The sequence below is a fragment of the Stenella coeruleoalba genome, assembly GCF_951394435.1.
Source record: "Stenella coeruleoalba genome assembly, chromosome: 9".
Classification (NCBI taxonomy): domain Eukaryota; kingdom Metazoa; phylum Chordata; class Mammalia; order Artiodactyla; family Delphinidae; genus Stenella; species Stenella coeruleoalba.
The window spans coordinates 76,459,352-76,481,101 of NC_137155.1; the positions used below are offsets into that span (position 1 = coordinate 76,459,352).

At 36.6% G+C, this 21,750-nt stretch overlaps 1 protein-coding gene across 8 annotated transcripts in view; it reads right to left on the reverse strand.

The window, feature by feature from the left end:
- Positions 1-21,750, reverse strand: part of FAM3C (FAM3 metabolism regulating signaling molecule C) — a 379,854-nt gene that overhangs the window by 15,419 nt on the left and 342,685 nt on the right. For 6 of the 8 annotated variants that reach the window (XM_079932258.1, XM_079932257.1, XM_079932259.1 and 3 more), the window contains 4 exons: positions 18,835-18,889; positions 14,829-14,933; positions 7,560-7,589; positions 6,672-6,795 (listed from right to left, as the gene is read on the reverse strand). In XM_079932258.1, coding sequence (XP_079788384.1) covers positions 6,672-6,795; positions 7,560-7,589; positions 14,829-14,933; positions 18,835-18,847 — 272 coding nt within the window. In that variant the 5' untranslated portion in view covers positions 18,848-18,889. Of the gene's footprint in view, positions 1-6,671; positions 6,796-7,559; positions 7,590-14,828; positions 14,934-15,102; positions 15,230-16,117; positions 16,254-18,834; positions 18,890-21,750 lie in introns of those variants that run through there. The other 2 variants (XM_079932256.1, XM_079932263.1) reach the window with 2 other exon arrangements.

Genomic DNA, 21,750 nt, shown 5'->3' on the forward strand with positions numbered 1-21,750 from the left:
CATCTGACAAAATTCAACAACCGTTCATGATAAAAAGTCTCAGAAAAGTAGTAATAGAGGGGAACTTCCTCACACTGATTTAAAAAAAAAAAAAAATCTACAAAAAAACTACTGCGTAACATCATACTCAGTGGTGAAAGGCTGAAGGCTTTTCCTCTAAAATTGGGAACAAGTCCAGGATGGCTGCTCTCACCACTATTAACCAACACAGTCTTGCAAGTCCTAACCGACTTCCAAGAAAAGGAAATGAAGGCATATAGATTGGAAAGGAAGAAAACAAACCTGTCCCTATTTGCAGATGGCATGTTTGTCATCTGCATGTTTGGATAATCCCAAGGAAGCAAAAACAAAAACAAAAAAACCTCTTGGAAGTAATAATTCAGCAACATTACAAGATACAAGATCAACATATAAAAATCAATTGGGTGTCAATATACTAATGAACACAAGGAAACTGAAATTAAAAACACAATGTCATCTATGATTGCTCAATAAAAGGGGGGATGCTTAGGTCTAAACCTAATAAAGCATGTGTAGGACCTTATGCTGAAAACCACAAAATGGTGATGAAAGATATGAAAGAAGATATAAATAAATGAAACATGTCATACTCATGGACTGAAAGATTCAACATTGTAAAGATGGTCAATTCTCCATAAATTAACATATAGGTTTAACAAAATTCCTAACAAAATTCCTACAAGGTTTTCTGTAGATAGAGGCAAGATTATTCTAAAATGTCATATACAAAGGCAAATAAACTAAAGTAGCTAAAAACAATTTTGGAAAAAAAAAAAAGAGTAAAGTTGGAGGCATCATTCTACCTCATTTCAAGACTTATTCCATAACTAGTATAATCAACAGCATGTGGTGTTGGTGGAGGAATAGATACACAGATCAATGGAACAAAGAGAGAACAAGAAGTGGACCAGTGGAACAAAGAAATGTACTAGTGGAAGTATGGCCAACTTATTTTTTACCAAAGGAGGAAAAGCAAGTCAATGGAGAAAGGATAGTCATTTCAACAAACTGTAATGAAGCAAGTGGATATCCACAGGCCAAAAAATTGACCCTTACTCTGAATCTCATACTTCGTTCAAAACTTAATGTAGAATGGATCACAGATTCATATGTAAAACATAAAGCTATAAAAATTTTAGAAGATAATGTAGAGAAAAATCTTTGAAAACTAGGGCTTGTTGAAAAGTTCTTAGGCATAACACCAATCCATAAACAAACAATAAAGCATAACCCATAAAAGAAGAACATTGATAAATTGGACTTTACTAAAATTAATAACTTTGGTTCTGCAAAAGACCCTGGTAAGTGGAATGAAAAGACAAGCTACAGACTGGAAGAAAACAGTTACAAACCACATATCTGACAACAGGATGCATACCTAGAATATATTAAAAGAACTCAAAACTCAGCAGTAAAAAACCAAACAATCCAATTAGAAAATGGACAAGAGACATGAATAGATATTTCACTGAAGAGAATATACAGGTGGGAAAAAAACACATTAAAAGATGTTCAACATCACTAGACATAAGGGACAGATAATTGAGATACCACTACACACCTATTAGAACTAAAATAAAAAATAGTGACAATACCAAATGCAGGTAAATATACAGAGAAATTGGATCTCTCATGCACTGCTGGTAGGAATGTAATATGGAGCAGTCACTCTGGACAATGTTTGGCAGTTTCTTACAAAATTAAACATCACACTTACCACACAACCCAGAGCTTCTGGGCATTCTATTACAGAGAAATAAAGATGCATTCGAAATTCAAAAATCTCTATATGACTGTTCATAGCAGCTTTATCAATAACAGCCCAAATTAGAAGCACTGAAATTGTCTGGTTGAGGACAAAAGGTGATGGATAAACTGTGGTATATCCATACCACAGAATATTAGTCAGCAATAAAATAGGAGCAAATTATTAATACGAACCAGTATTTCAAAAGCATTGTCCTGAGTGAAAAAAATCCAATCTCAAATGGTTACATATTGTATGACTCTGTTTATATAACATTCTCAAAACATCAAAATGATAGAAATGATAAAAAGATTAGTGGTTTCCAGGGGTCAGTGATGGTGGAGGTGACTATTAGAGGGTGTTATGAAAGAGATCTTTGTGGTGACGGAATAATTCTGTATCTTAATTGCTGTCCTGGTTACATGAGTCTACACATGATAAAATGACATAGAACTAAACACACACATTATACTAACTGATAATTTCCATTCTGATATTATACTATAATTATTGATACATAAGATATAACCACGTGGAAAAATGGGTGAAGAGCACATGAGACCTCTCTGTACTATCTTTGCAACGGCCTGATATTTCTGTAATTTTTTCAAAACTAAAAAGTTAAAAAAACAAAACTCTACTCCAAGATCCATTAAAAAAGGAAAAGCATAAGAATTTGATTTGTAAAAGCTTAGTAACATTTAACTATTTACCCATACTCTTCGCATATCTGTCTTCAAAATTTCACTCGTTCTCTAAAACTTAAATGTAGTTAATAAAACACAGGCCTTTTTTATGTGTATGCAAGACCAGTTGTGAAAGGTGGGCCATAAGAGAACCAAACAAGTCTGCTGCATATGAGGGAAGTTTCAAAATGCATTTGTTCTGCTCCTTTCAGAAATGCGTTGTAGCCATCACTGATATGAAGAAGCCACAGCTATGATTAACCTGTTAGAGTAATAATTAAGTGTCACGGCGTCTTCTCCAAGAGAGATCATTTGGAGTGTGTGGCTGCGTCTATCAGAGAGCAGAGAAATAAAGGCAACAAAGCAGCACTATGACATAGGCTTCCCACAAGAGGGCAGTAGCTTACCAAGTTTTAAAGCGAGCAAAGGACAAACCACTAAAGATTTTTAATGTATAAAAGGTTAGTCCCTCTTACTAACACAAGTTGAAATATTTTCTTTTATCCTTTACGAATATGAAGGTCACCCCACCACCGCTCCACACCTGCAGGCAAATAGCTAAAAAAAATGATTATACAATCTATAGATAGATTCTACAACTTTGAACAGAGTTTTGTTTCAAATACCTCCAACATGCTCTAGCTATTATGATTCGTTTAGAGAAGGGTTTAACAAACTACAGCCCATGGGTCAAAACTAGCCGGCTGGCTGGCTGGCTGTTCTGTTTTACCACTCATGACCTTAGAATGGTTTTTACTTTTTTAAAATGTTTATATTTTAAATGATTATGTAAGTACCTACATAGTATCCTTGATTTTACCTTTTGGACCTCACAGCCCAAAACACTATCTTGCCTCTCAATGTGAAAAAAAAAATTCCCTCAAAATAGTCTGCCATATAATTTCTGTACCAAACATTAAGATTATAATAAAAGGTGAAGTATTATTCCTAATATCAACTTCATATAAACTGAAATCATACGAGTAAATGCCTGAAATAAAAGCTGTATCTTGAATATTAGTAAACTCTATGGGTTCTCTAATACAAAAGAAAAAGAGCTACAATTCCTGTATTGTGTGACACCGGATATTTATACCCGGGATTTTCTATTTCTAACTAATGAGAAGCTTGAAATCCATCTCATTCTCCATGATGTATCTTGACTGCGTCCACTTGTCCTTAAAACCATGACCACGACCCTATCTTACCATCTTTTATCTGTACTGAGGTTTCGAAATCTCAGTCTATGATGATATTATGGACTTGATAATGCGTGTGGAAGGGCTATCCTGTGCACCGTAGGAGGTTTAAGAGCACCCCTGGCCTCTATAAGCAGCACCTCCACAGCTCTGATGTCCCCAAATGTTTGCAGACCTCGACAAGTGTCCCCTGGGGAGAAAATCACCCCCACTGAGAAGCAATGATCTGGACTAGTAGTCTCCAAAATGAGTTTGCATATGCTCAGAGCATGTGTAGGAAAATATTAAAATTTCTACTTATGTATTTTTAGTATTCACTTACATATTTCAGTGGGTACACAGGCAAAAAAAGTCTCTTGCTAACTGTGTGTGGGGTGGGGGGAGTGGAATTGAAGAGCTATGGCAGCCATGGTAATCGCCCTCCAATTGCTCTCTTTACTTCTCCAATCATTTTACCCAGCAGTCAGATCATTTTCTTCAATGTAAATGAAGTGATGACAGGCCAGAGTTTGAAAACCTTCAGCAACCTCTCAGCACACTCAGAAAAAGATCTCATCTCTTTCCCTGCATGGCCTGTAAATTCCACTCGCCTAGCCCTTACTTCTCTCCAGCTCTGTCCCATCTTAGGGCCTTCAAGCATGCTCTTCCTTCTGTCTAGAATGGTCTTCCCCCACTCTTCACCTGGCTGTCTTCCTTCTTATCCTTTAGTTCTCAGACTAAACATCACTGTCTTAGAGAAATTATTCCTTGACCCACTCAATCTAAAGTTGGACACCTCGACCTCACCTCACTTGCCCCAGTAAGTATTCTTCACACCTTGCTGCTCTGTGCAGCGTGTGCCACAATTTCTAATTATTTATTTGCATTTACTTCTTAAATATCCATCTCCCTACTATACTGTATGTTCCATAAAAGCAGGGACTGTGCTCAGCAAATATCTGTTGAATAAGTGAATGGAATGAATGACGCTAAGAAAACTCAGACTCTTTAACATTTTTTGTTGGAAAAACTTTCTAGAAACATGCTATTTAATGTCTCAAATTACCCATTGGCTACAAATGAATATGCCACGTATCAATCTGCTTTTATTATTTTTTTTCTTTTTCTTTTTTTGGCCACGCAGCATGCGGGATCTTAGTTTCCCGACCAGAGATCAAACCTGCACCCCCTGCCAGTGGAAGTGTGGCATCCTAACCATTGGACCACCAGGGAATTCCCTGGAAAAACTTTCAATACAGAAATAGAATATACTGGAAAAGGTACTAGACTGTGAATTGTCCCTATTTCTCCACTAGGGATCCCTGGCCAATTATTCAGTCCTTCTTCAAGGACTAGATTTCAGGGCCTGAGGCAAAACTGTAAAATCCCATCAATTATTTAGCCTCTCACGGGAATGGCAGAATGATTCCTGAAAAGAGAATGGATAGGTAGCCTGTCTCAATTTTACGGTTAAACGAATTGAAATACAAATTCTACAGGACATGCCCACTATGCTAGAACCAAGTTCTCTGGCTCTGAGCCCGAACTTATTTTACCAGACTCCGCTGCCTGCACACATATGCTTCTCTCTTCTTTTTAACCTGTTCTAATCTGTGAATAGAGAACCTGCTAGTCTTCATTAGAGTTTGATCTCTTCTTCTTTGCATTAAAACTTTCATGCTTCAAGGTGGCAGAGGTGTCTAAAGACAATCTACCATGGGCTGGGCATTCTAAGAAGACTTCTGCTTATTATTCAGAATCAAATTTCTGGCCCCTTTAGCCAAACAAGGTGAAAAAGGTGAAAAAGGTGAAAATGGTGAATGGGAACACTCTAAGGTAACGCGAAGGATATTATTTAATGCAAAATCTACTAACTTCTAAAATCCAAGTGCTTTTTAATTCAATTCAGTAAAGCAAGACTGTTATGAGACATCAGAGGACAATAGATTACCATCAGCATGAGGAAAAAGGAAATGAGGAGGGATCTTAAAGATCACCTAGCTCAAGCCTTTAATTTATAAGAAGAGTGTTATTTTAAGAGGCTAAATAACATATGCATGGTTAACTGAAAAGGGGGTTAGGATAAAAATGTTAGCGCTTCTATATTAAAAAGAAAAGACACACAAAATGCTGGGAAAAACTGCCTCGTTTCCTTCTATCTGTAAAATTACCTCACTCTTTATTCTACATATTAATGGTACATATATTATTTTATGTGAAGCTTAAATAAGCTCACATACCTAATTTTTCAGGCAAGACCAGATTAAAAGCAACCAACTAAAAGTAAGGTTTGCAACTTCACAGGCGGGAACTTCACAATCAAGTGACAATGGACACTGGGGTAGGAGGCTGAAAAAAACCTAAAAAGTATACTTTGTAGAGCACCTCAGTAAAGGAAACCATTCAGTTTAGTGGCAAGCAGTTCTGGGCCACAATGGACTAGAGGTTATTGCTGGGTTATTTCATACTTCAACAAGCAGCATTCCAACATTTAAGATGAAAGATGTTGGTTTGTAAGATAAAGTGTTCATTATCTAGGGCAGTGCTATCTATTTGACAAAAACGGTCCTATTTGGACTTCTTTGCAGCGATGGAAATGCCCTCTGTCTGTGCTGTTCAGGTGGGTAGGCACAAGCTGTCCGTGACTATTAGCACTTGAAATGTGGCTGGTGTGACTGAGGAACTGAACTTTTAATTAATTTAAATGAATTAACTTTTCCCGTATTACTTAAGAATCAAAATTAAATAGCCACCTTGTGTCTATGACTACCAGTTGGGATCTAGAGAATTTACTCAGAGGAAATCTCTTATCTTTACATGAAGCTGAATAAATGCTATGTTCTTATGTCACTCTTAATACGGAATGTAAGAAGTTTAAGACTCCTTAAATGAGTGGGGAAAAATTGTATAATGGAAATGGAAATCACTTTTCTTTAGTAAAAGCATGCCCAATACATTTTCAAAGGATCCATTAAACTCAGGTTCAATTTGCTAAAATTTAATAGCACACATTATACTTCCAAATTGATAAATACTTACACATTGTCTTCCAGGCAGATTTTGGGTCCTACCACATTAGCTGCTCCACTTGCCATTTTAAAAGCAAAATGTTTCTCAGGGCAAGCTTTTGAGATCCCACATTTATACCTGGGAGGTTTTGTAGCTTTGGAGAGAAAAAAATTTATTTTAAGAAAACAATGTTAACAGACTCTGTATTTAGTTTGTTTCGTATCTCAAACCACAAAGGGCATTATGCGAAACACCAAGATATACACATCTTAAACTACATGCTAGTTTTTTTTTTTTTTTTTCTGAGAGTTTCAAAGAACTTCAAAACAAAACAAAACGGAACCTCCTAGGAAACAAGCTAACAATTAACATAAATGGAACAAGTAACATGATCTTCATGAGGGTAAATATATTTTATCTAATTATTTTTAAGCTCATTTAAAAAAACCAGGATGGGGGAGGTCTGGAATTGTTACTTTGCATTTCCAGTCCATATATGCAAAATAAATGGACAGTAAAAAGCCTGATGCATCACTGAATATCTGCTCACATACTAGTTCTAACTAGGAATTCTTTTTTAACATCTTTATTGGAGTATAATTGCTTTACAATGGTGTGTCAGTTTCTGCTTTATAACAAAGTGAATCAGCTACACATATACATATATCCCCTAACTAGGAATTCTTTTACACACTTTCTGTACTTATAACACTGAAGCTAAAAAACACTAATGGAACAAAATATCCATTATAAATACATACCCAAAATATTGAGCTGTTCAATCAAATAGCTTCCTTAAAACTTAATAATTTCTGAAATCAGTTTTGCTCACATTGAACTATATCCATTGTTTGAATATAGGTTCTCATGTGCCTAAGAGAATAAACCATCTGCAAAATATTGAGATGAAATACTTACAACGTGCAACCGCGTCCAATGCTGACCTTGCTAAGGAAAAAAAAGTTATCGTTAGAAAGAATAAAGCTATTGGCAAGTATCACTTTTAAACATGTGTGGAGCTAATAGGCCTATAAAAATGTGTTTGAATTATTGCTTAGTATACAATACATAAAACATGAATATCACTTTAGAGAAAAAGTGGGAAAGTAACTTTAGGCTACATAATTCACTACAAACAATTATGTAGAGGAATTATGGAGGGTATTATTTTATTATTGATAGAGTACTTTGTTTTTACCTTTACATTTTATGTTTAGTTTTAGTTATTATAAATTTAAATCCCAATCAGAAAGTTACTCTACAAGCTTAACTTTTTTAAATTCATTTTTTATTTTTTTCCAGCTTTCTCGAGATACAGTTGACACATAAAATTGTGTAAGTTTAGGTGCACAACACTTTGATATGATACATTTAAAAACTGCAAAATGATTACCACGATACCGGTACATATAGTGGTATAATACTACACCCCAGTAATAGTAGCTAGCACCTCTATCCCATTACGTACTTACCACTTCCTTTCTGTGGTGAGAACATTTAAAGATCTACTCTTTTAGCAACATTCAAGTATATGACAGTATTATTAGCTTATAATCACCATGTGGTACATTCAATCCCCGAACTTGTTAATCTTATAACTGGGAATTTGTACCCTTTGAGCAATGTCTCCTCATTAACTCCGCCCCCTCCCAACACCTGGTAACCAGCATTCTTTTCTGTTTCTCTGAGTTTGTTCTTTTTAGATTCCATATATAAGTGATATCATACGGTATTTCAAACTTCCCTTTAAATGAGTTTAAATATATACTTGGTGACTATCAGGGTGTTTAAAAGTTGTTGCTGCTGTATGGTGTAGTGTACATATGCATATAAAGTCCTATCTATCTCAGAGGTTAGGCTAAGAGATTTGGGGAGTGGGAAGCACACAAGAGGGATAGTGGTGGTAGGAAGCTTTAATTTCCCTAAAATAGAAATGTATTAGGTACTAATAATAAAAAAAGGTCATTACTGAGAGTTTTTATCATTTAACAGTTCAAGGAAGCCAGAATTTTCTGATCAAATCTTAACCCGAATGCAGTAGATGTCAACCTGGACATCTACACTTAGAGTTTTTTAAAAGCACAAACATCTGATCCCAGCCCAGGAGATTACAATTCAGATCGTCAACAGTATTGTGGCTAGCCATTTCCTGATTTAGCTAATAAGCATGCAGTGTCATAAATGTTTGCCAGCTGTTTGACTATAAATAGTCACTTAGTTTTTAGTTCTGTACTATTTTAGATAACTGCGAATTTCCTGTAAAACCAGTACTGAAACTGGAGAACAGAATGTTAAAGCTGAAAATAATATGTAAATGTTTAAAAACAGGAAAACGACTAAGTAAATGAAGGTCATCAACTCTACAGAACACTCAGAATATTATGCACCGTTGAAGTCATAAATGCAATGCAGTCACATGGGAAAAGTTTAATGCATGGAATAGAGCAAAAAACAAACTTTATCTGTGAGTACTAAATATATTCACGGATAAGGACAAAGACTTGAAGGAAACAAAAAATGATCAATTAGTAAATTAGGGTGCTGGGGCTCATTCTTTCAATTTTCTTAATTATATCATTTTTCCTTCATTATGTCACAAAAGGGAAAAATAATTCGAGACCATTCGGTCCAATGCTCTCACTTTTGTAAATGAGAAAATGAAAGCCAGAGAGTGACTAGCAACCAGTGATTAGCAGCATGCAGACTATTAAGTCTTGAGACTTCCCTGGTTGCGCAGTGGTTAAGAATCCGCCTGCCAATGCAGAGGACACGGGTTCGAGCCCTGGTCCGGGAAGATCCCACATGACGCAAGCAACTAAGCCCGTGTGCCACACTACTGAAGCCTGCATGTCTAGAGCCCGTGCTCCGCAACAAGAGAAGCCACCACAATGAGAAGCCCGCGCACCGCAACGAAGAGTAGCCCCTGCTCTCCGCAACTAGAGAAAGCCCGCATGTGCCCAGCAATGAAGACCCAATGCAGCCAAAAATAAATGAATAAATAAATTAATTAATTAAAAAAAAAAAGAAAGTCTCAATTTCACTTAGACCTAAACAAACATGTATCATCAGGCTCAGATGTTAAGATGCTTACGGAGGAATATTGTTCAAATCAGGAATGCTGGCATACCCAACTTATGATAGCCAGATATGGGGAAGACAGTGGGATCAAAACAGGGGTAATATAACAGCTCATTCACATATGTGGGGCACTCTATCAAGTATTTTTGCATGTATTGTTGATTTGCCCATCACCTCTGTTTTAAAGAGAAAGAAACTGAGAACAGATAGGTTTAGCAACTGGATTTGTTCTATGCATAATTAGTAATCGGCAGAGCCAGTTTTCAAAGCCATATCTCATTCTAGCACCCAGACTTATATTCACCCCCCCCCCCCAACAAAATGGGACTGTCTGAGGTCTAATGATCACAGGTATAAAAACCACTAGTCCTGCCAGGAGCAGGAAGCAGGATAGGGAGCTTTCAGAACCATCCTTCTGACTGCAGGGTGGAGCACAGACTGCAGAGGATTCAAGACTCGAGACAAGGAGTCCACAAGGACAAGGACGCTGCTAAGGTAATCCAGGTAAAAAAGGGTAGCAACCTGAACAAAAGCAGTGACTGTGGGTTTGAAAGAAGTAGACAGGCTCAGAACAACTAAGGCTGTGGAACAGACCAGATGGAGGGGTGATGGAAAGGGAGGAATCAAGTTTACCGCTCAGACATTTGCCTTTAGAAGCATTCATTTATCCATTTACATGAGCCAAAGAACAAAAACACTGTCTCTCACTTGAGATGTTTGTTGTCTAGTGAGGAGATGGGGTGTGGTAATGGGTGCTGAGCTCTCTGTGGACCTGTTAATTTTAAGACACTTGGAGAAGACCCAGGCAGAAGTCTAGAGGCCAGCTTGTAAATGAGACCTGGGATGAAGATATAAACTGGAAAACTGGCAAATGATGAGGCCACACAAAGGGAGGAGTTAAAATGAGGAGAGGGCTGAGGAGAGAAATCTTAGAGACATTAATCATCAACTAACACTCAGAGGAAGAGTGTGGCTGAGGAAAAGGAGACAGAAGGAAAACCAGGGATGAGCTTCTAAAATGGTCAAATGGATTTGATTGGAAAACTTAAGAGGTATTAATAAATAAATAATAAATCAATGCAACTCAATTTAAAAAACTTTACTGGGATAAAATTTGGGGTAAATGTTTCTTAATCATCAGACTTTTGAGAAATAACATCACCTCCATTTAATTTGTGTAAGAGTAAGGGGAGAAGATGCTCAAAGGAAAAAAAAAGCCTCTTGTGAAAAACTTTTCAGATTAAAACAAATTTTATCCAATATGCATCACAAGCAAAAGCCCTCTATTTGGCCTGAAGTTCTGAGAATTTTAGCACCTGGAGGCCAAAAAGGTAAATTTTCATAAATAAAACGGGATGTTTTCCACATGTAGAGTTTGGGCACAACACACGAACACAAAAATCCCTCCTTTTCTGCAACTTTCATTTCTCAAACTACCTTGATAGCTTTAATTCTTAATGTCTTTCAATATATTCAGCTTTTCACTTCAAGAAACGATAATAAACATTTGGTTTTATCAGTGAATGTCTTTCAACAAGTCAGGCTAAAGAAATCCAATAGAACTACTTTGTACTTTAGTTTTTAATAATGTCTCAAATAATTTATATGTATATAATATTTCAGTGGTTTAAATCTGAAAGGTAAAAGTAAATTGACTAAAGAGAATATTAAGTACTTACTGCAAAAATATTTTGGACTGTTTTCAGTACATTTACTAGCTGTTAAGTATCCATACTGAAAACTAACACTATGTTAAACCACAATCATAACTAAGACTGGTAGATTGTACCCATGTTGATGTCCTAGTGTGACACTACACTGTATGTAGCTTTATAAGACGTTACCAATGAGAAACTGAGTAAAGGGTATGTAGGATCTCTCCATATTATCTCTTACAAATGCATGTGAATCCACAATTATCTTAAAATAAAATGTTTTGTTAAAAATTGTTAAAAAAAATCAGAATCTATTTTGGTTATTTCAACTACTAATTGCAGGCAAAATTTTTCATTCTTCCTTTCTAGAAATGTTGTATTTTTCTAAAACAGTACTATATAATCAACTTGAATGTAAATTTACATAAACTATCAAGTAAGTTATTATATCAACAAGTTGAAAAATGGGAAAAGTTCACCACCAAAAGAACTATAGTTAATCTCATGGGTCCCTCTAAGATACTGATTATAGAAACAATCTTAATGTTGAGTTAAACTTGTTAGATGCTAAACAAATGGCAAACACAACCATATCTCCATCTTTGCTGAATTATTCTGAAATAAGAATTAAAAATAACCACACAAATTAAATTTTCACCAATTCAATAGATTGGAATCCAATAAGGTTTTGTGGATACAAAACATAACTTCAGTTGTCCTAACTTCAGTTATGACAACAAAATAAACCATCTTCCCTAAGAATGCCTAAATTAAATAGCTAAAACATACACAATAAAAACTTGCACGTTCGTAACATTAGGAAAAAGCAAAATGAAAATTAAGAAAGACGACTATCCTAGTTAAAGTAGCTCAGTGTTTGTTCATAGCTGACGACCAGTGGCTTGTCAACTAATACAGCTTTAAATGAATCCCACTTTGAAAATACTCCTCCTCCCCATGTAAAAATCCTAATCCTCAATTACCTATATCCATTTTCCATTCAATCAGCATTTATTATGTACAGGACCCAGCACTAGATGCTGGGTGAGTCACTAAGATATTATTGCTCTCAACATTCATTCTCCAGTAAGGGAGGCCGAATACATGAAAAAGAATAAAAGAAATTCTATAACGTAAGGCAGAATAAAATCAGGCCAAATTGAGATATAAGTACTATGCATTATAATGGACAGTTCAGAAAAAGGAGAAACATTCTAACAGGGAAAAGAGGGAGACTAAAATACAATTTCTCCCAAGAAGGGGCACTTATGCAGTTTTGAAAAATGAGAAGGATTAACAGATGAAGGGGAGATGAGAAAGATGCGCGGGGTGAGGAAGCATGAACGAAGGCTGAGGTAGGAAAGGACAGGACAGGGTTTGTGTCTGTAGATCACGTGCACGTGGGCACAGCCAGCGGGAGGGAGGGAGGGCAGGAAGGGTGGGGGAGTACAGGTGGGGAAGGCAGAGGCAGGCTGGGGACTGAGTGCCATCCTAGCAGGGAGTTCAGATTTTACTCTCCACTGAAATACTAAAGGTTCAAGAGTTTTAAGAGAATTGCTCTGGCAGTGGTGACATAGGCAGATATCAAAGATAAGAAATAGACCCAAGAACATCCCTGCAATGTCCAAATAAACCATCCAGACTAGAGATGAAGATCCAGACCAGGGAAACACTGTGGCCACACCCAGCCTCTTCTCTCTGAAAACAGTGGGCCTTTTCCCAAAGTAATTTTTCATTTGTACCAATGGTCCCGTGGCCCCCTTCTCTCCAGGATCATCCTTTTCTCTCTGTTTAATCTCTTCCCATTGATTTGTAATTCACTGACTCTTTGCCCGCGGCCTATAGAGAAGTGAAAACCTCTCTATTACTTCAAAAAAGAAAAAAATGTCAACTTACTTCTGCCTCAAGCTACCATCCCCACAGTTGTCTCCCTTACCATCAACCTTACTTAGAAGAATTAGCTACAGCACACTGTTTCCACAGCAACACTGAACAAGTCCTCAATGCCTTCCATGTTTTTGTGCCCCATCCTTCAACCGAAACCAGCTGCGCTCTCAAAGGACCCCAGGCTGGCCCTTTGCAGTAACAGACGCACACAGCCCAGGAGAAGTCAAGACAATTCTCACTACACTTTGCAACAACTATTCTACGCTCGATCCTGGATACTTCGTTTTAAGATGGGTACCAAAAAACTGACAGGAGGAAAATAAACAGTGCATTAAGAAGAATGGTTCAAAGGGAGGATTTTATAACTTGATAAGATGAACACTTATAAAAATATGGCATGGAGGAGAATAACCACAACTTAACTATGTAACAGATCATTAATGTGGAAGAGAGCTCCAGCAGGTAGAAGCAAGATCAGTGGATTGAAAATACTTGGGAGAATAAAAGGCAGAATTCAGTGCAAAACAAGGAAGTACTTTTAAGTAGTCATTGTAAGAAAAGTCACCTGAAAATGTACAGAAATGAAAATATACAGAAACTTGAGGACTACATGCCAGAACTGTCTAAAGCCTGATACCTAGTATATGGTCCACGGATGGGAAATCAACATCACCTGGGATCTTGTTAGAAATGCAGACTCTCAGGCCCCATCCCAGACACTGAATCAGAATCTGCATTTATCAAGATTCCCTAGAGATTCCTTTGACATCGAAGTTTGAGAAACACTGGTTTAAGGGAGTCTTGAAACTAGATGTGAGAGGGAATGTATTCGGTCTTATATTAATTTACGGAAAGCAAAACTCACCAACTATTCCAGAGATCTCAAGGTTGTTTCATTTGATTTCTGCCTACTAGGTCAAAATACTGTTTCTAGGTTTCAGAGTCTGAGCTTTCATGAGTTATTTTTTAATACTTTAAACAGTGCTCAGCCAAAGCTTATTCAAACACTTCAAATGTTAACTTATTTTATCAACTTAAAGATTTTGTTTAAAACTGAATTAAGGCAGCTCGTAGTGGTACATTTACAACATAGCATCAAATAAATTGCTAAAAGGAAAAATGGTGCAGAAGGAAAATAGGGTAGGAAAGCAAGATGGATTTCTATGGCTGGTATTTAAAATGCATTATCATGACTCCTAATCACTTGCTAACTGAGGGTTAGATTTGGTTCCAAGTTTTTAAGCAGCCAACTCAAATAGGGTGTGATATCTTCTAGCATGTGCATTTAGAATGCCATGAATAATGTCCGTAGGCATGCATAAAATAGGCCCCATTAAATATATTCAAAATGTTGAATAGAAGATTCGTGCTTTATATTGAATTAATTGTAAGATTTTCTATTGCACATTTTAGAATATTCCAATGAATCACACTTACCAATATAATTTCATTTTCTTTTCTAGACAGCCTAAACAGCAGAGTAACTCAATGTTGATAACTGGTAAAAATTTAAAGACAATCTCATCACAAATAAAATTTAAGAAAGAGAAAAAGAAATAAAACTTACCAAATAGATTTCCTAAACTTGCATCCATTTTTATTTCAAATACTTGAGAAATAACATAGAATGTCAGTAAAAATACTGCCACAGCTACCACCAACTTTGCAGCACCTAGATAAAGGGCAGAAATAATTCAACATGAGCTTATGAGCCCACCGAATTTTTAGTTATGCATTTCCATGAAAAACGTAAGTGTATTTAAAAAACTCCTAAGACTAACAAATATCTACTTCTTATCTACTGGATCTTAATTTTACTTGAGTTACAACAAAAACTGTACCAACAATCTATTTTGATTGATTTTTCTGATCAAACAATTATGAGATTGTCTAGCAACCTAGACACAGGACTGCCTGAGTCATCTGCTTAGTTTTCTCATGGAAAAAAAATGACCTGCTATCAACTTCTGGCTGACTACACAAAAGTATCAAGGCCAATGGAACACCGCCACCAAGTATGTGGGAGGACACATTCTCAATCCTTTTCAATGATAAAGGGCAATACAAGACAGAGAGGATACAAAAACGCTGAACCTTCCAGAGATACTAAGGCAACAGACCAGGATGTCCACTCGGCAATGAGTTCTCAAGTGAAATGTAACAGGCTTACTGTCCTCACCAACCCACACATCTCTTGAAGCACACAAGTGCTCCTGGTATGGTGAACAACGAAATATCTCCCCTCATACTTAACACCAAAGTTTAAGCCACGCCTTCCCCACTCCTGGAGGACTGAATTTGGCACCTGTCACATTTAACACAGTTACATGGTAAGCTTTGTGAACAGACTCTTAGTCTTCCGTACCTTTATATGTTTAATTATTTCTGAGTGCCTTACAAAGAATTAGCACTGCTACTAATTAATTAACTGCTTAATGTGAATCATCACTTGTCTTTCTTCTCCACAGCTAAGCAAATCTAGGAAAGAAAAAGTACAAGATACGAAAGGACATGAAAAATGACAGGAAAGAAACATCATCTTCTTACTCTTAGAATTTCAGAGCCATCTCATTAGGCTATTCAGAAACAATATTAATATTTGCCTATATAATCTCCATTCCCCTCTCTTACCAAAAGTTTAATTTAAATTGATCTAAAAGATCAGCAGTCATTTCACTATACTTACTTAAGGAAACAAAAGCCCACAAGTGAGGCAACTGCCCAAGATTACAGATATCTTAGCGGCAGCACAAGGACAGGAATCCAGGGATCCTGACAGAGCCCAGTGCTTTGTAAGGTTCTCCACTACCATCAAATGACCACATTCTTCAGGGAAGCTACCAAAACTCAACTTACCGGATAAGGAAGAGTAAAAAAGAACTGTGTTCATCCTAACTTCATAAACGTAGAGACTGGGACTGTATCCTTACGGGGATGGGAAATGAACGAACTGATGATGCTCAGAAGGGCTGACGATGCTGAGAAGCAGGAGATTCTCAGAGCTACTCACTTTTATTTAGAAACGCTCTATAAATATAGAAATGAGATGGCAAGGAGGAAGCCTAACTACTAAACCAATCAATTCCCACCCCGCCTCCTGTTTTGTTCCTTCTCCCCCTTCCAAAACTGCTTCCTGTTTTCATGAAAAAGACTCTGACAAGTACGGGTTTCTGGTAACTGACTATACTGCTGAACTGAATGAATAAGCATTTTCAGAACTCTAATGGAAAACTGATGAATTCATAAAAGTGCTAACAAAAGATCAAGATAAAAAAATATTAATTACATGGGACTGAGTGAACTGATGAGGATGATTATAATTTTTGTGACTTTCTGTTTGAATAAAAAGAAAAGAAAAGAGTGACTACAAGTCATCTACATTTTCAGCACAGGAGCGAGTAAAATTCCATTAGGCTTTGAACTCTTCCCCCACAGGATCTAGTAGAGTGCCTTGTATTGATACACAGTAACACTCTAAACAAGTGTTTGCCAAAGGTTAACAGGTGGCATATTCCTTCTGGATCATTTAAGACCAAGGGCTGGAAGATTATACGTCACATGACAGTCTTAACATCTCATTTTCTAGCAATCATGGGCGTGTGCAAATAATCTTTCCCTGTCCCTTAAAGCAGATGTACCAAACCTTCGTTGTTCAAGACTGAAATATTACAGTGATTAAGATACCAAGTTTATAATACACAAAAGTTCTGGACTAAATTCAATACCAAGCTAAACCTAAGCCTATACTAAACAATATACAACATACTTACATATACATACATGTATATAAAATATACACACACCGTTTAGTGAGTGCCTACTACAGACCTAAGTGCCTTATTAGCACAACTTCATTTGCACAGCCTTTCAAGACACTCTTTTCATTTTACAAATAAGGAAAACAAGGTCAAAAATTTAGATCACTTGCCTAAGGTCACATAACTAGTCAGCGGCAGAATTTAGTTTTAAACCAAGACCTACTGAAGTATAAGAAACCATCAAAGGAAGTAGGAGGAAACAAGAGCTCTAAGAGACAGAGAATTTAGAGGCGGAGAAACTAACTGGTGATAGAACAAGCAGAAGGTCCCTGAGAGGGGCAGGCGGGTGAAGACCAGCAGAGCCTCCATAATGGTAGGGTTCTGGACCTCCTGTTGCAGAGGGGCTCCCCCAGAGCTGTCACCATCCACTTCTGGACTGGGAAGGGCTTACCCACAGCACAGCACAGTTCCCATTCCACCCATGAGATTCCCTCCTACTTCCAGCCATGGACTGTACTAATCTGAGTGTGTCCCTATTTTTCACAAACCAAAAAGCATAAACTTGAGATATTAATGCCTCACTGTAAGAATAATGGCTATAAGGATATTTCAAAGCAACCAGGATTTTTTTTTAATTAGAAGAGATTAATTAGTCTACAATCAATAAACTAATAGCTAATCTTCCTATTCCTTCATTAAAGGCAGTTCCCTTGAGACCTATACTAAGAACAGTTTCAAATATAACATCAGCACTCAGTGAATAATTACTCATCAATTAATCTTGGTATTAATTAATCAGAGAAATGGATTAGATGACAAAGTTAATTTCAACTAGAATGAATGTAGAATTACATGAGAAAGAGAAACTTGCTTTATTTCAAATCACCATGCTTAAATAAGTAACGTACTTTTAGAACCATACCATTAGAGACGCCGCCATAAGAAAATTTTTTTTAATGGTGAGATGATAATTAAAAGAATGACTATCTTGATTTTGAGAAATGACAAGCTGTCTCCTATGATGGACACACACTACTTAGTAGAAATTTCTATGTAAAGTGTGCATCTTCTACACAGTGGCTGTGCTAGAGGGGCAGGGTGGAGGGATCACACTTGTTTTCACTATAGTTAGGAAGAGGTCTCAGCCTCTCCTGTTATTTATGGATCTGTCTTTTGATAAAGGTAACTACCTTAATACTATGAACACCAAATGGTATTTTTAAATTTCCTCAGTATGCTGCCTAAGGAACAGATGTCCTTACACATAACCTCACTAATGCAGGCTAAACCTGACCTAGCAAATACAACAGTCATTTACGCAAAAGACATTTTACTGAATTCTTCACGTACACTAGTTTCAATTTATGTACACACATAGGAAAGATTTAAGCTTTTAAAGTTAACAATTCATTTTTCTCAACAAGCTACAACTTAGCAAAAATAAAAATCAGCCTCCCTAAGTTATCAAAATCGTTCTTTATATGAACATTATATATATATGTATTTATATTTTTATATTATTAGGCAAACAAGCTTAATGTATAAGGACGTAAACATTAAAAACCATAACTTAAAATATTTAGCATAAATAATTTCAACAGAAGCGTCCCCCAAAAACTTATGTAGAACCCACTAAACGTCCAATTTATGATTTGCCAACTACCTAAAAAAGTAAAAAGGCTAAATAATGATTTAGTTTGTTATATTCAGTCACACTCAACATAGAAAATGATTATTTACCCTCTCATTCAGTCATTACTAAACAAACAGGTTATACAAAAAGCAAAATTATTTCTACTGAAGTAAGTATCTTACCTGCTACCCTCATGTTTGGTTTTTCAGTCTATGGCACTTTTCATTAAATAAGCTCCTAGAATCAAAAGAAAAGGCAAACAGCATTAGGTCTAGAATGAGCATTCCTCCCTAGATTGAGTTTGATTTGGAGTGTATATATTAAACTAATTAAGTAAATGTCATGACATTTCTAAGTATTCTACCAATATTAACATTTAATGAAAAAGCTCTTAGCACTGGGCCTGTCTCCTTCCACTGGGCCATAAAAGCTCCGGAGAGGAGGGTGTGTCTAAAACTGCTCTATCTCCCGCTCCCTAACTGAAGGACGGAGGGAAAACTTGTCATCAAGCATGGACAGAATGATGCCTTACTGTTCTCAGTGATTATGCATTTGTAACAAACTTTTGATATTTAGTTCCAAACCACCAGTTTTCAGCTGAGGTCCAAAGAGGTTAAGCTGCTTATCTAGTGAGGGAACAAATTACCTGCAGAAATGGGGTGAGGATTTAGGTCTGCTGGCTCCTGCTCTAGGGCTCACTCCTATCACACAATTCAGGTGTCACTATGATAAGCACTTACAGGAAAGGCACCTTATCTTAATACCAGGGGTCCTCTTCCTCTTCATGTTTTCAATTTAAATTTGTGAAAGAACATATTCAGATCTATAGAACTGCAATTTTAAATATTCCAGCAATCATCATTATTGACAGTGTATGTTATACATCAAATGAAGAAACTGTAATCTGATATTATTCTAATAATAACAAGAAATAGATACTGGAAAAAAAAATCTGCGTATATGTTTGTGTGCTCCCCCCTAAGAAATAACTCAAGATAGGTGAAATTTTAAAAAGAAAATGGGAAAGCAAGTATACGAGTTTGATAGGAAATTCATGCTCGAGTTCAGCTAGACAGCTTCCACAGTCTACTCAATGTATTGTACAGGAAAGGTAGTCCAAAGAAAATTTCGATTAATGAATTGCATCAATCAAGAATATATATTTCTTTATTTTAGACTGTATTTTAGTACTGGTGTTTCAATGTTGATGTCTGATCTAGTAATGCACAGAATGATTGAAATAAAAACAATGGCAGACTCCTGAAGGACACTGAAAGGGAGTGAGACATCCAGTTTTCTTATTCACCAATAAGGATTTATCGGGGGTGGAGGTGGTGAGCATCTAAAAGGACCAATGTTCTTACGGGAACTCCCTTTCCTTCTGCTCAATCTACCCTGAAGAAAATATCAACATTTATATTTATACCAGTACTGAACTGAGCATTATTGATTTCCTTTGTTAGTTATCTGAACACCTTCCACATAATAGGAAAAGACACTGTTACTTAGCCACAGGCCAGGAAAACGCTACAAGGAAACAAGAGATACTGAAGTATCCAGGAAACAAGAGATACTGAAGTATCCACAAGTTACCACATAAAAGCAGAAAAAAAAAAAAATCTTGGCTTCTCAAATGAAAACCCTAACGAGCTATAAATCCTCTTTTGACTTCCAGCAAGATTGAATATTATGTTCAAAACACACATATATGTCTTTCCTCCCAGCTAACACTCCAAAATAACATCACTCTTATGTGAACATGGCCTGCGATAATTTTTGGGGGGAGAGTGATAAGCAGTTGAGCAGACACCTGATGTTCTATTTCACTGTTTCCATTACCTGCCGAGGAGGTCACACCTGTACAATTACAATCACTGCCTCATGTACCTATCCCTTGTTTGGACTGCCTAACCAGCCTGCTTCTAAACTTAACACTAGTAAGACCACAATATAAGCAACTACAATGGTCTAGCCAAATTCATGTTTTCCATTAAATTTCTCGGAGAATAACATTTAATAAAATCTCTAAATTAAAATCTCATCAAATCTCAGCCACGACACATTTTTAATTAGTTTGCTTAAGAAGCAAATTAATGATTCAAGAGTGTAAATCGGCATAAGGAAAGAGTATTGAATATATTTGAGAGCAAATCAAGGAGTATCTGTTTACAATATGCTAATTCCAAATCATTCCTAACTTGTCTTCTTAGGAGAACATTAAAAACAAAGAAAATCTTTACATAGAATCATCTTGGGGGATGGGGGGGGAAGTAAACCACCTTAATGGAGTCTGCTATATACCTCAAACTGAACCTCCAACAACCAAGGGGAGGTAGAAAAGGTCCAGAGAAAATGAACACAGCAATAAAAGGAGGAAAAAGGTCTCTGCTAAAAATTCAGAGCCCTTTAATTCAGAGGCAACAGGTGAAAATTTTATAATTGTTCTTATATATTAATTAAAAGGCAGAGATATAGAAATTAGAGCCATTTCCAAAATAAGAATATGGGTGGTAGGAGGAGAGTGTTTTTAAGACAGATTAAAAACAAACAAACAAACAGAAACCCTAATAGCACATTTGTGAAATACATTTGTAAAATACATTTTGCCCCCCAAAAGTGTAGTCTAGGTCAAGACAATAAGTTTCAGTGTTTTATAGATCAATGACTGAGCCAGATCAGGTTGTAACATGTAAAGTGCACAATCATCAGAGCCCACTGCGAGCAGGGCCATCATGCTGCCCGGAGCAAGGAAGCACCGTTCTGGATAAACGCTAATTTAGTAAGTAACCTGGATCGAAAGAGAGAACCTGAATTAGGGTCTCAGATCAACATACCAGATTTCTTCGAATTTCTTATAATTTAAACATTTCCTTTAGCCCAGCTGTCTACGTTGGTCTGATTCATGAAGTTTTGTTAAATTCAGGCCTGAATAAACAGGCATTGTCCTAGAATCAATCAACTTCAGGACAATAGATAAAAACACAGGTCAAGTGACACTTTCATTCCTTCCTTGAGAAGTGGACTCGAGCTACATCAGGTAAATTATAAGGGCCCATTCTATATGAACAAAATAAGCCATAAAAACAATTGTTCACCAG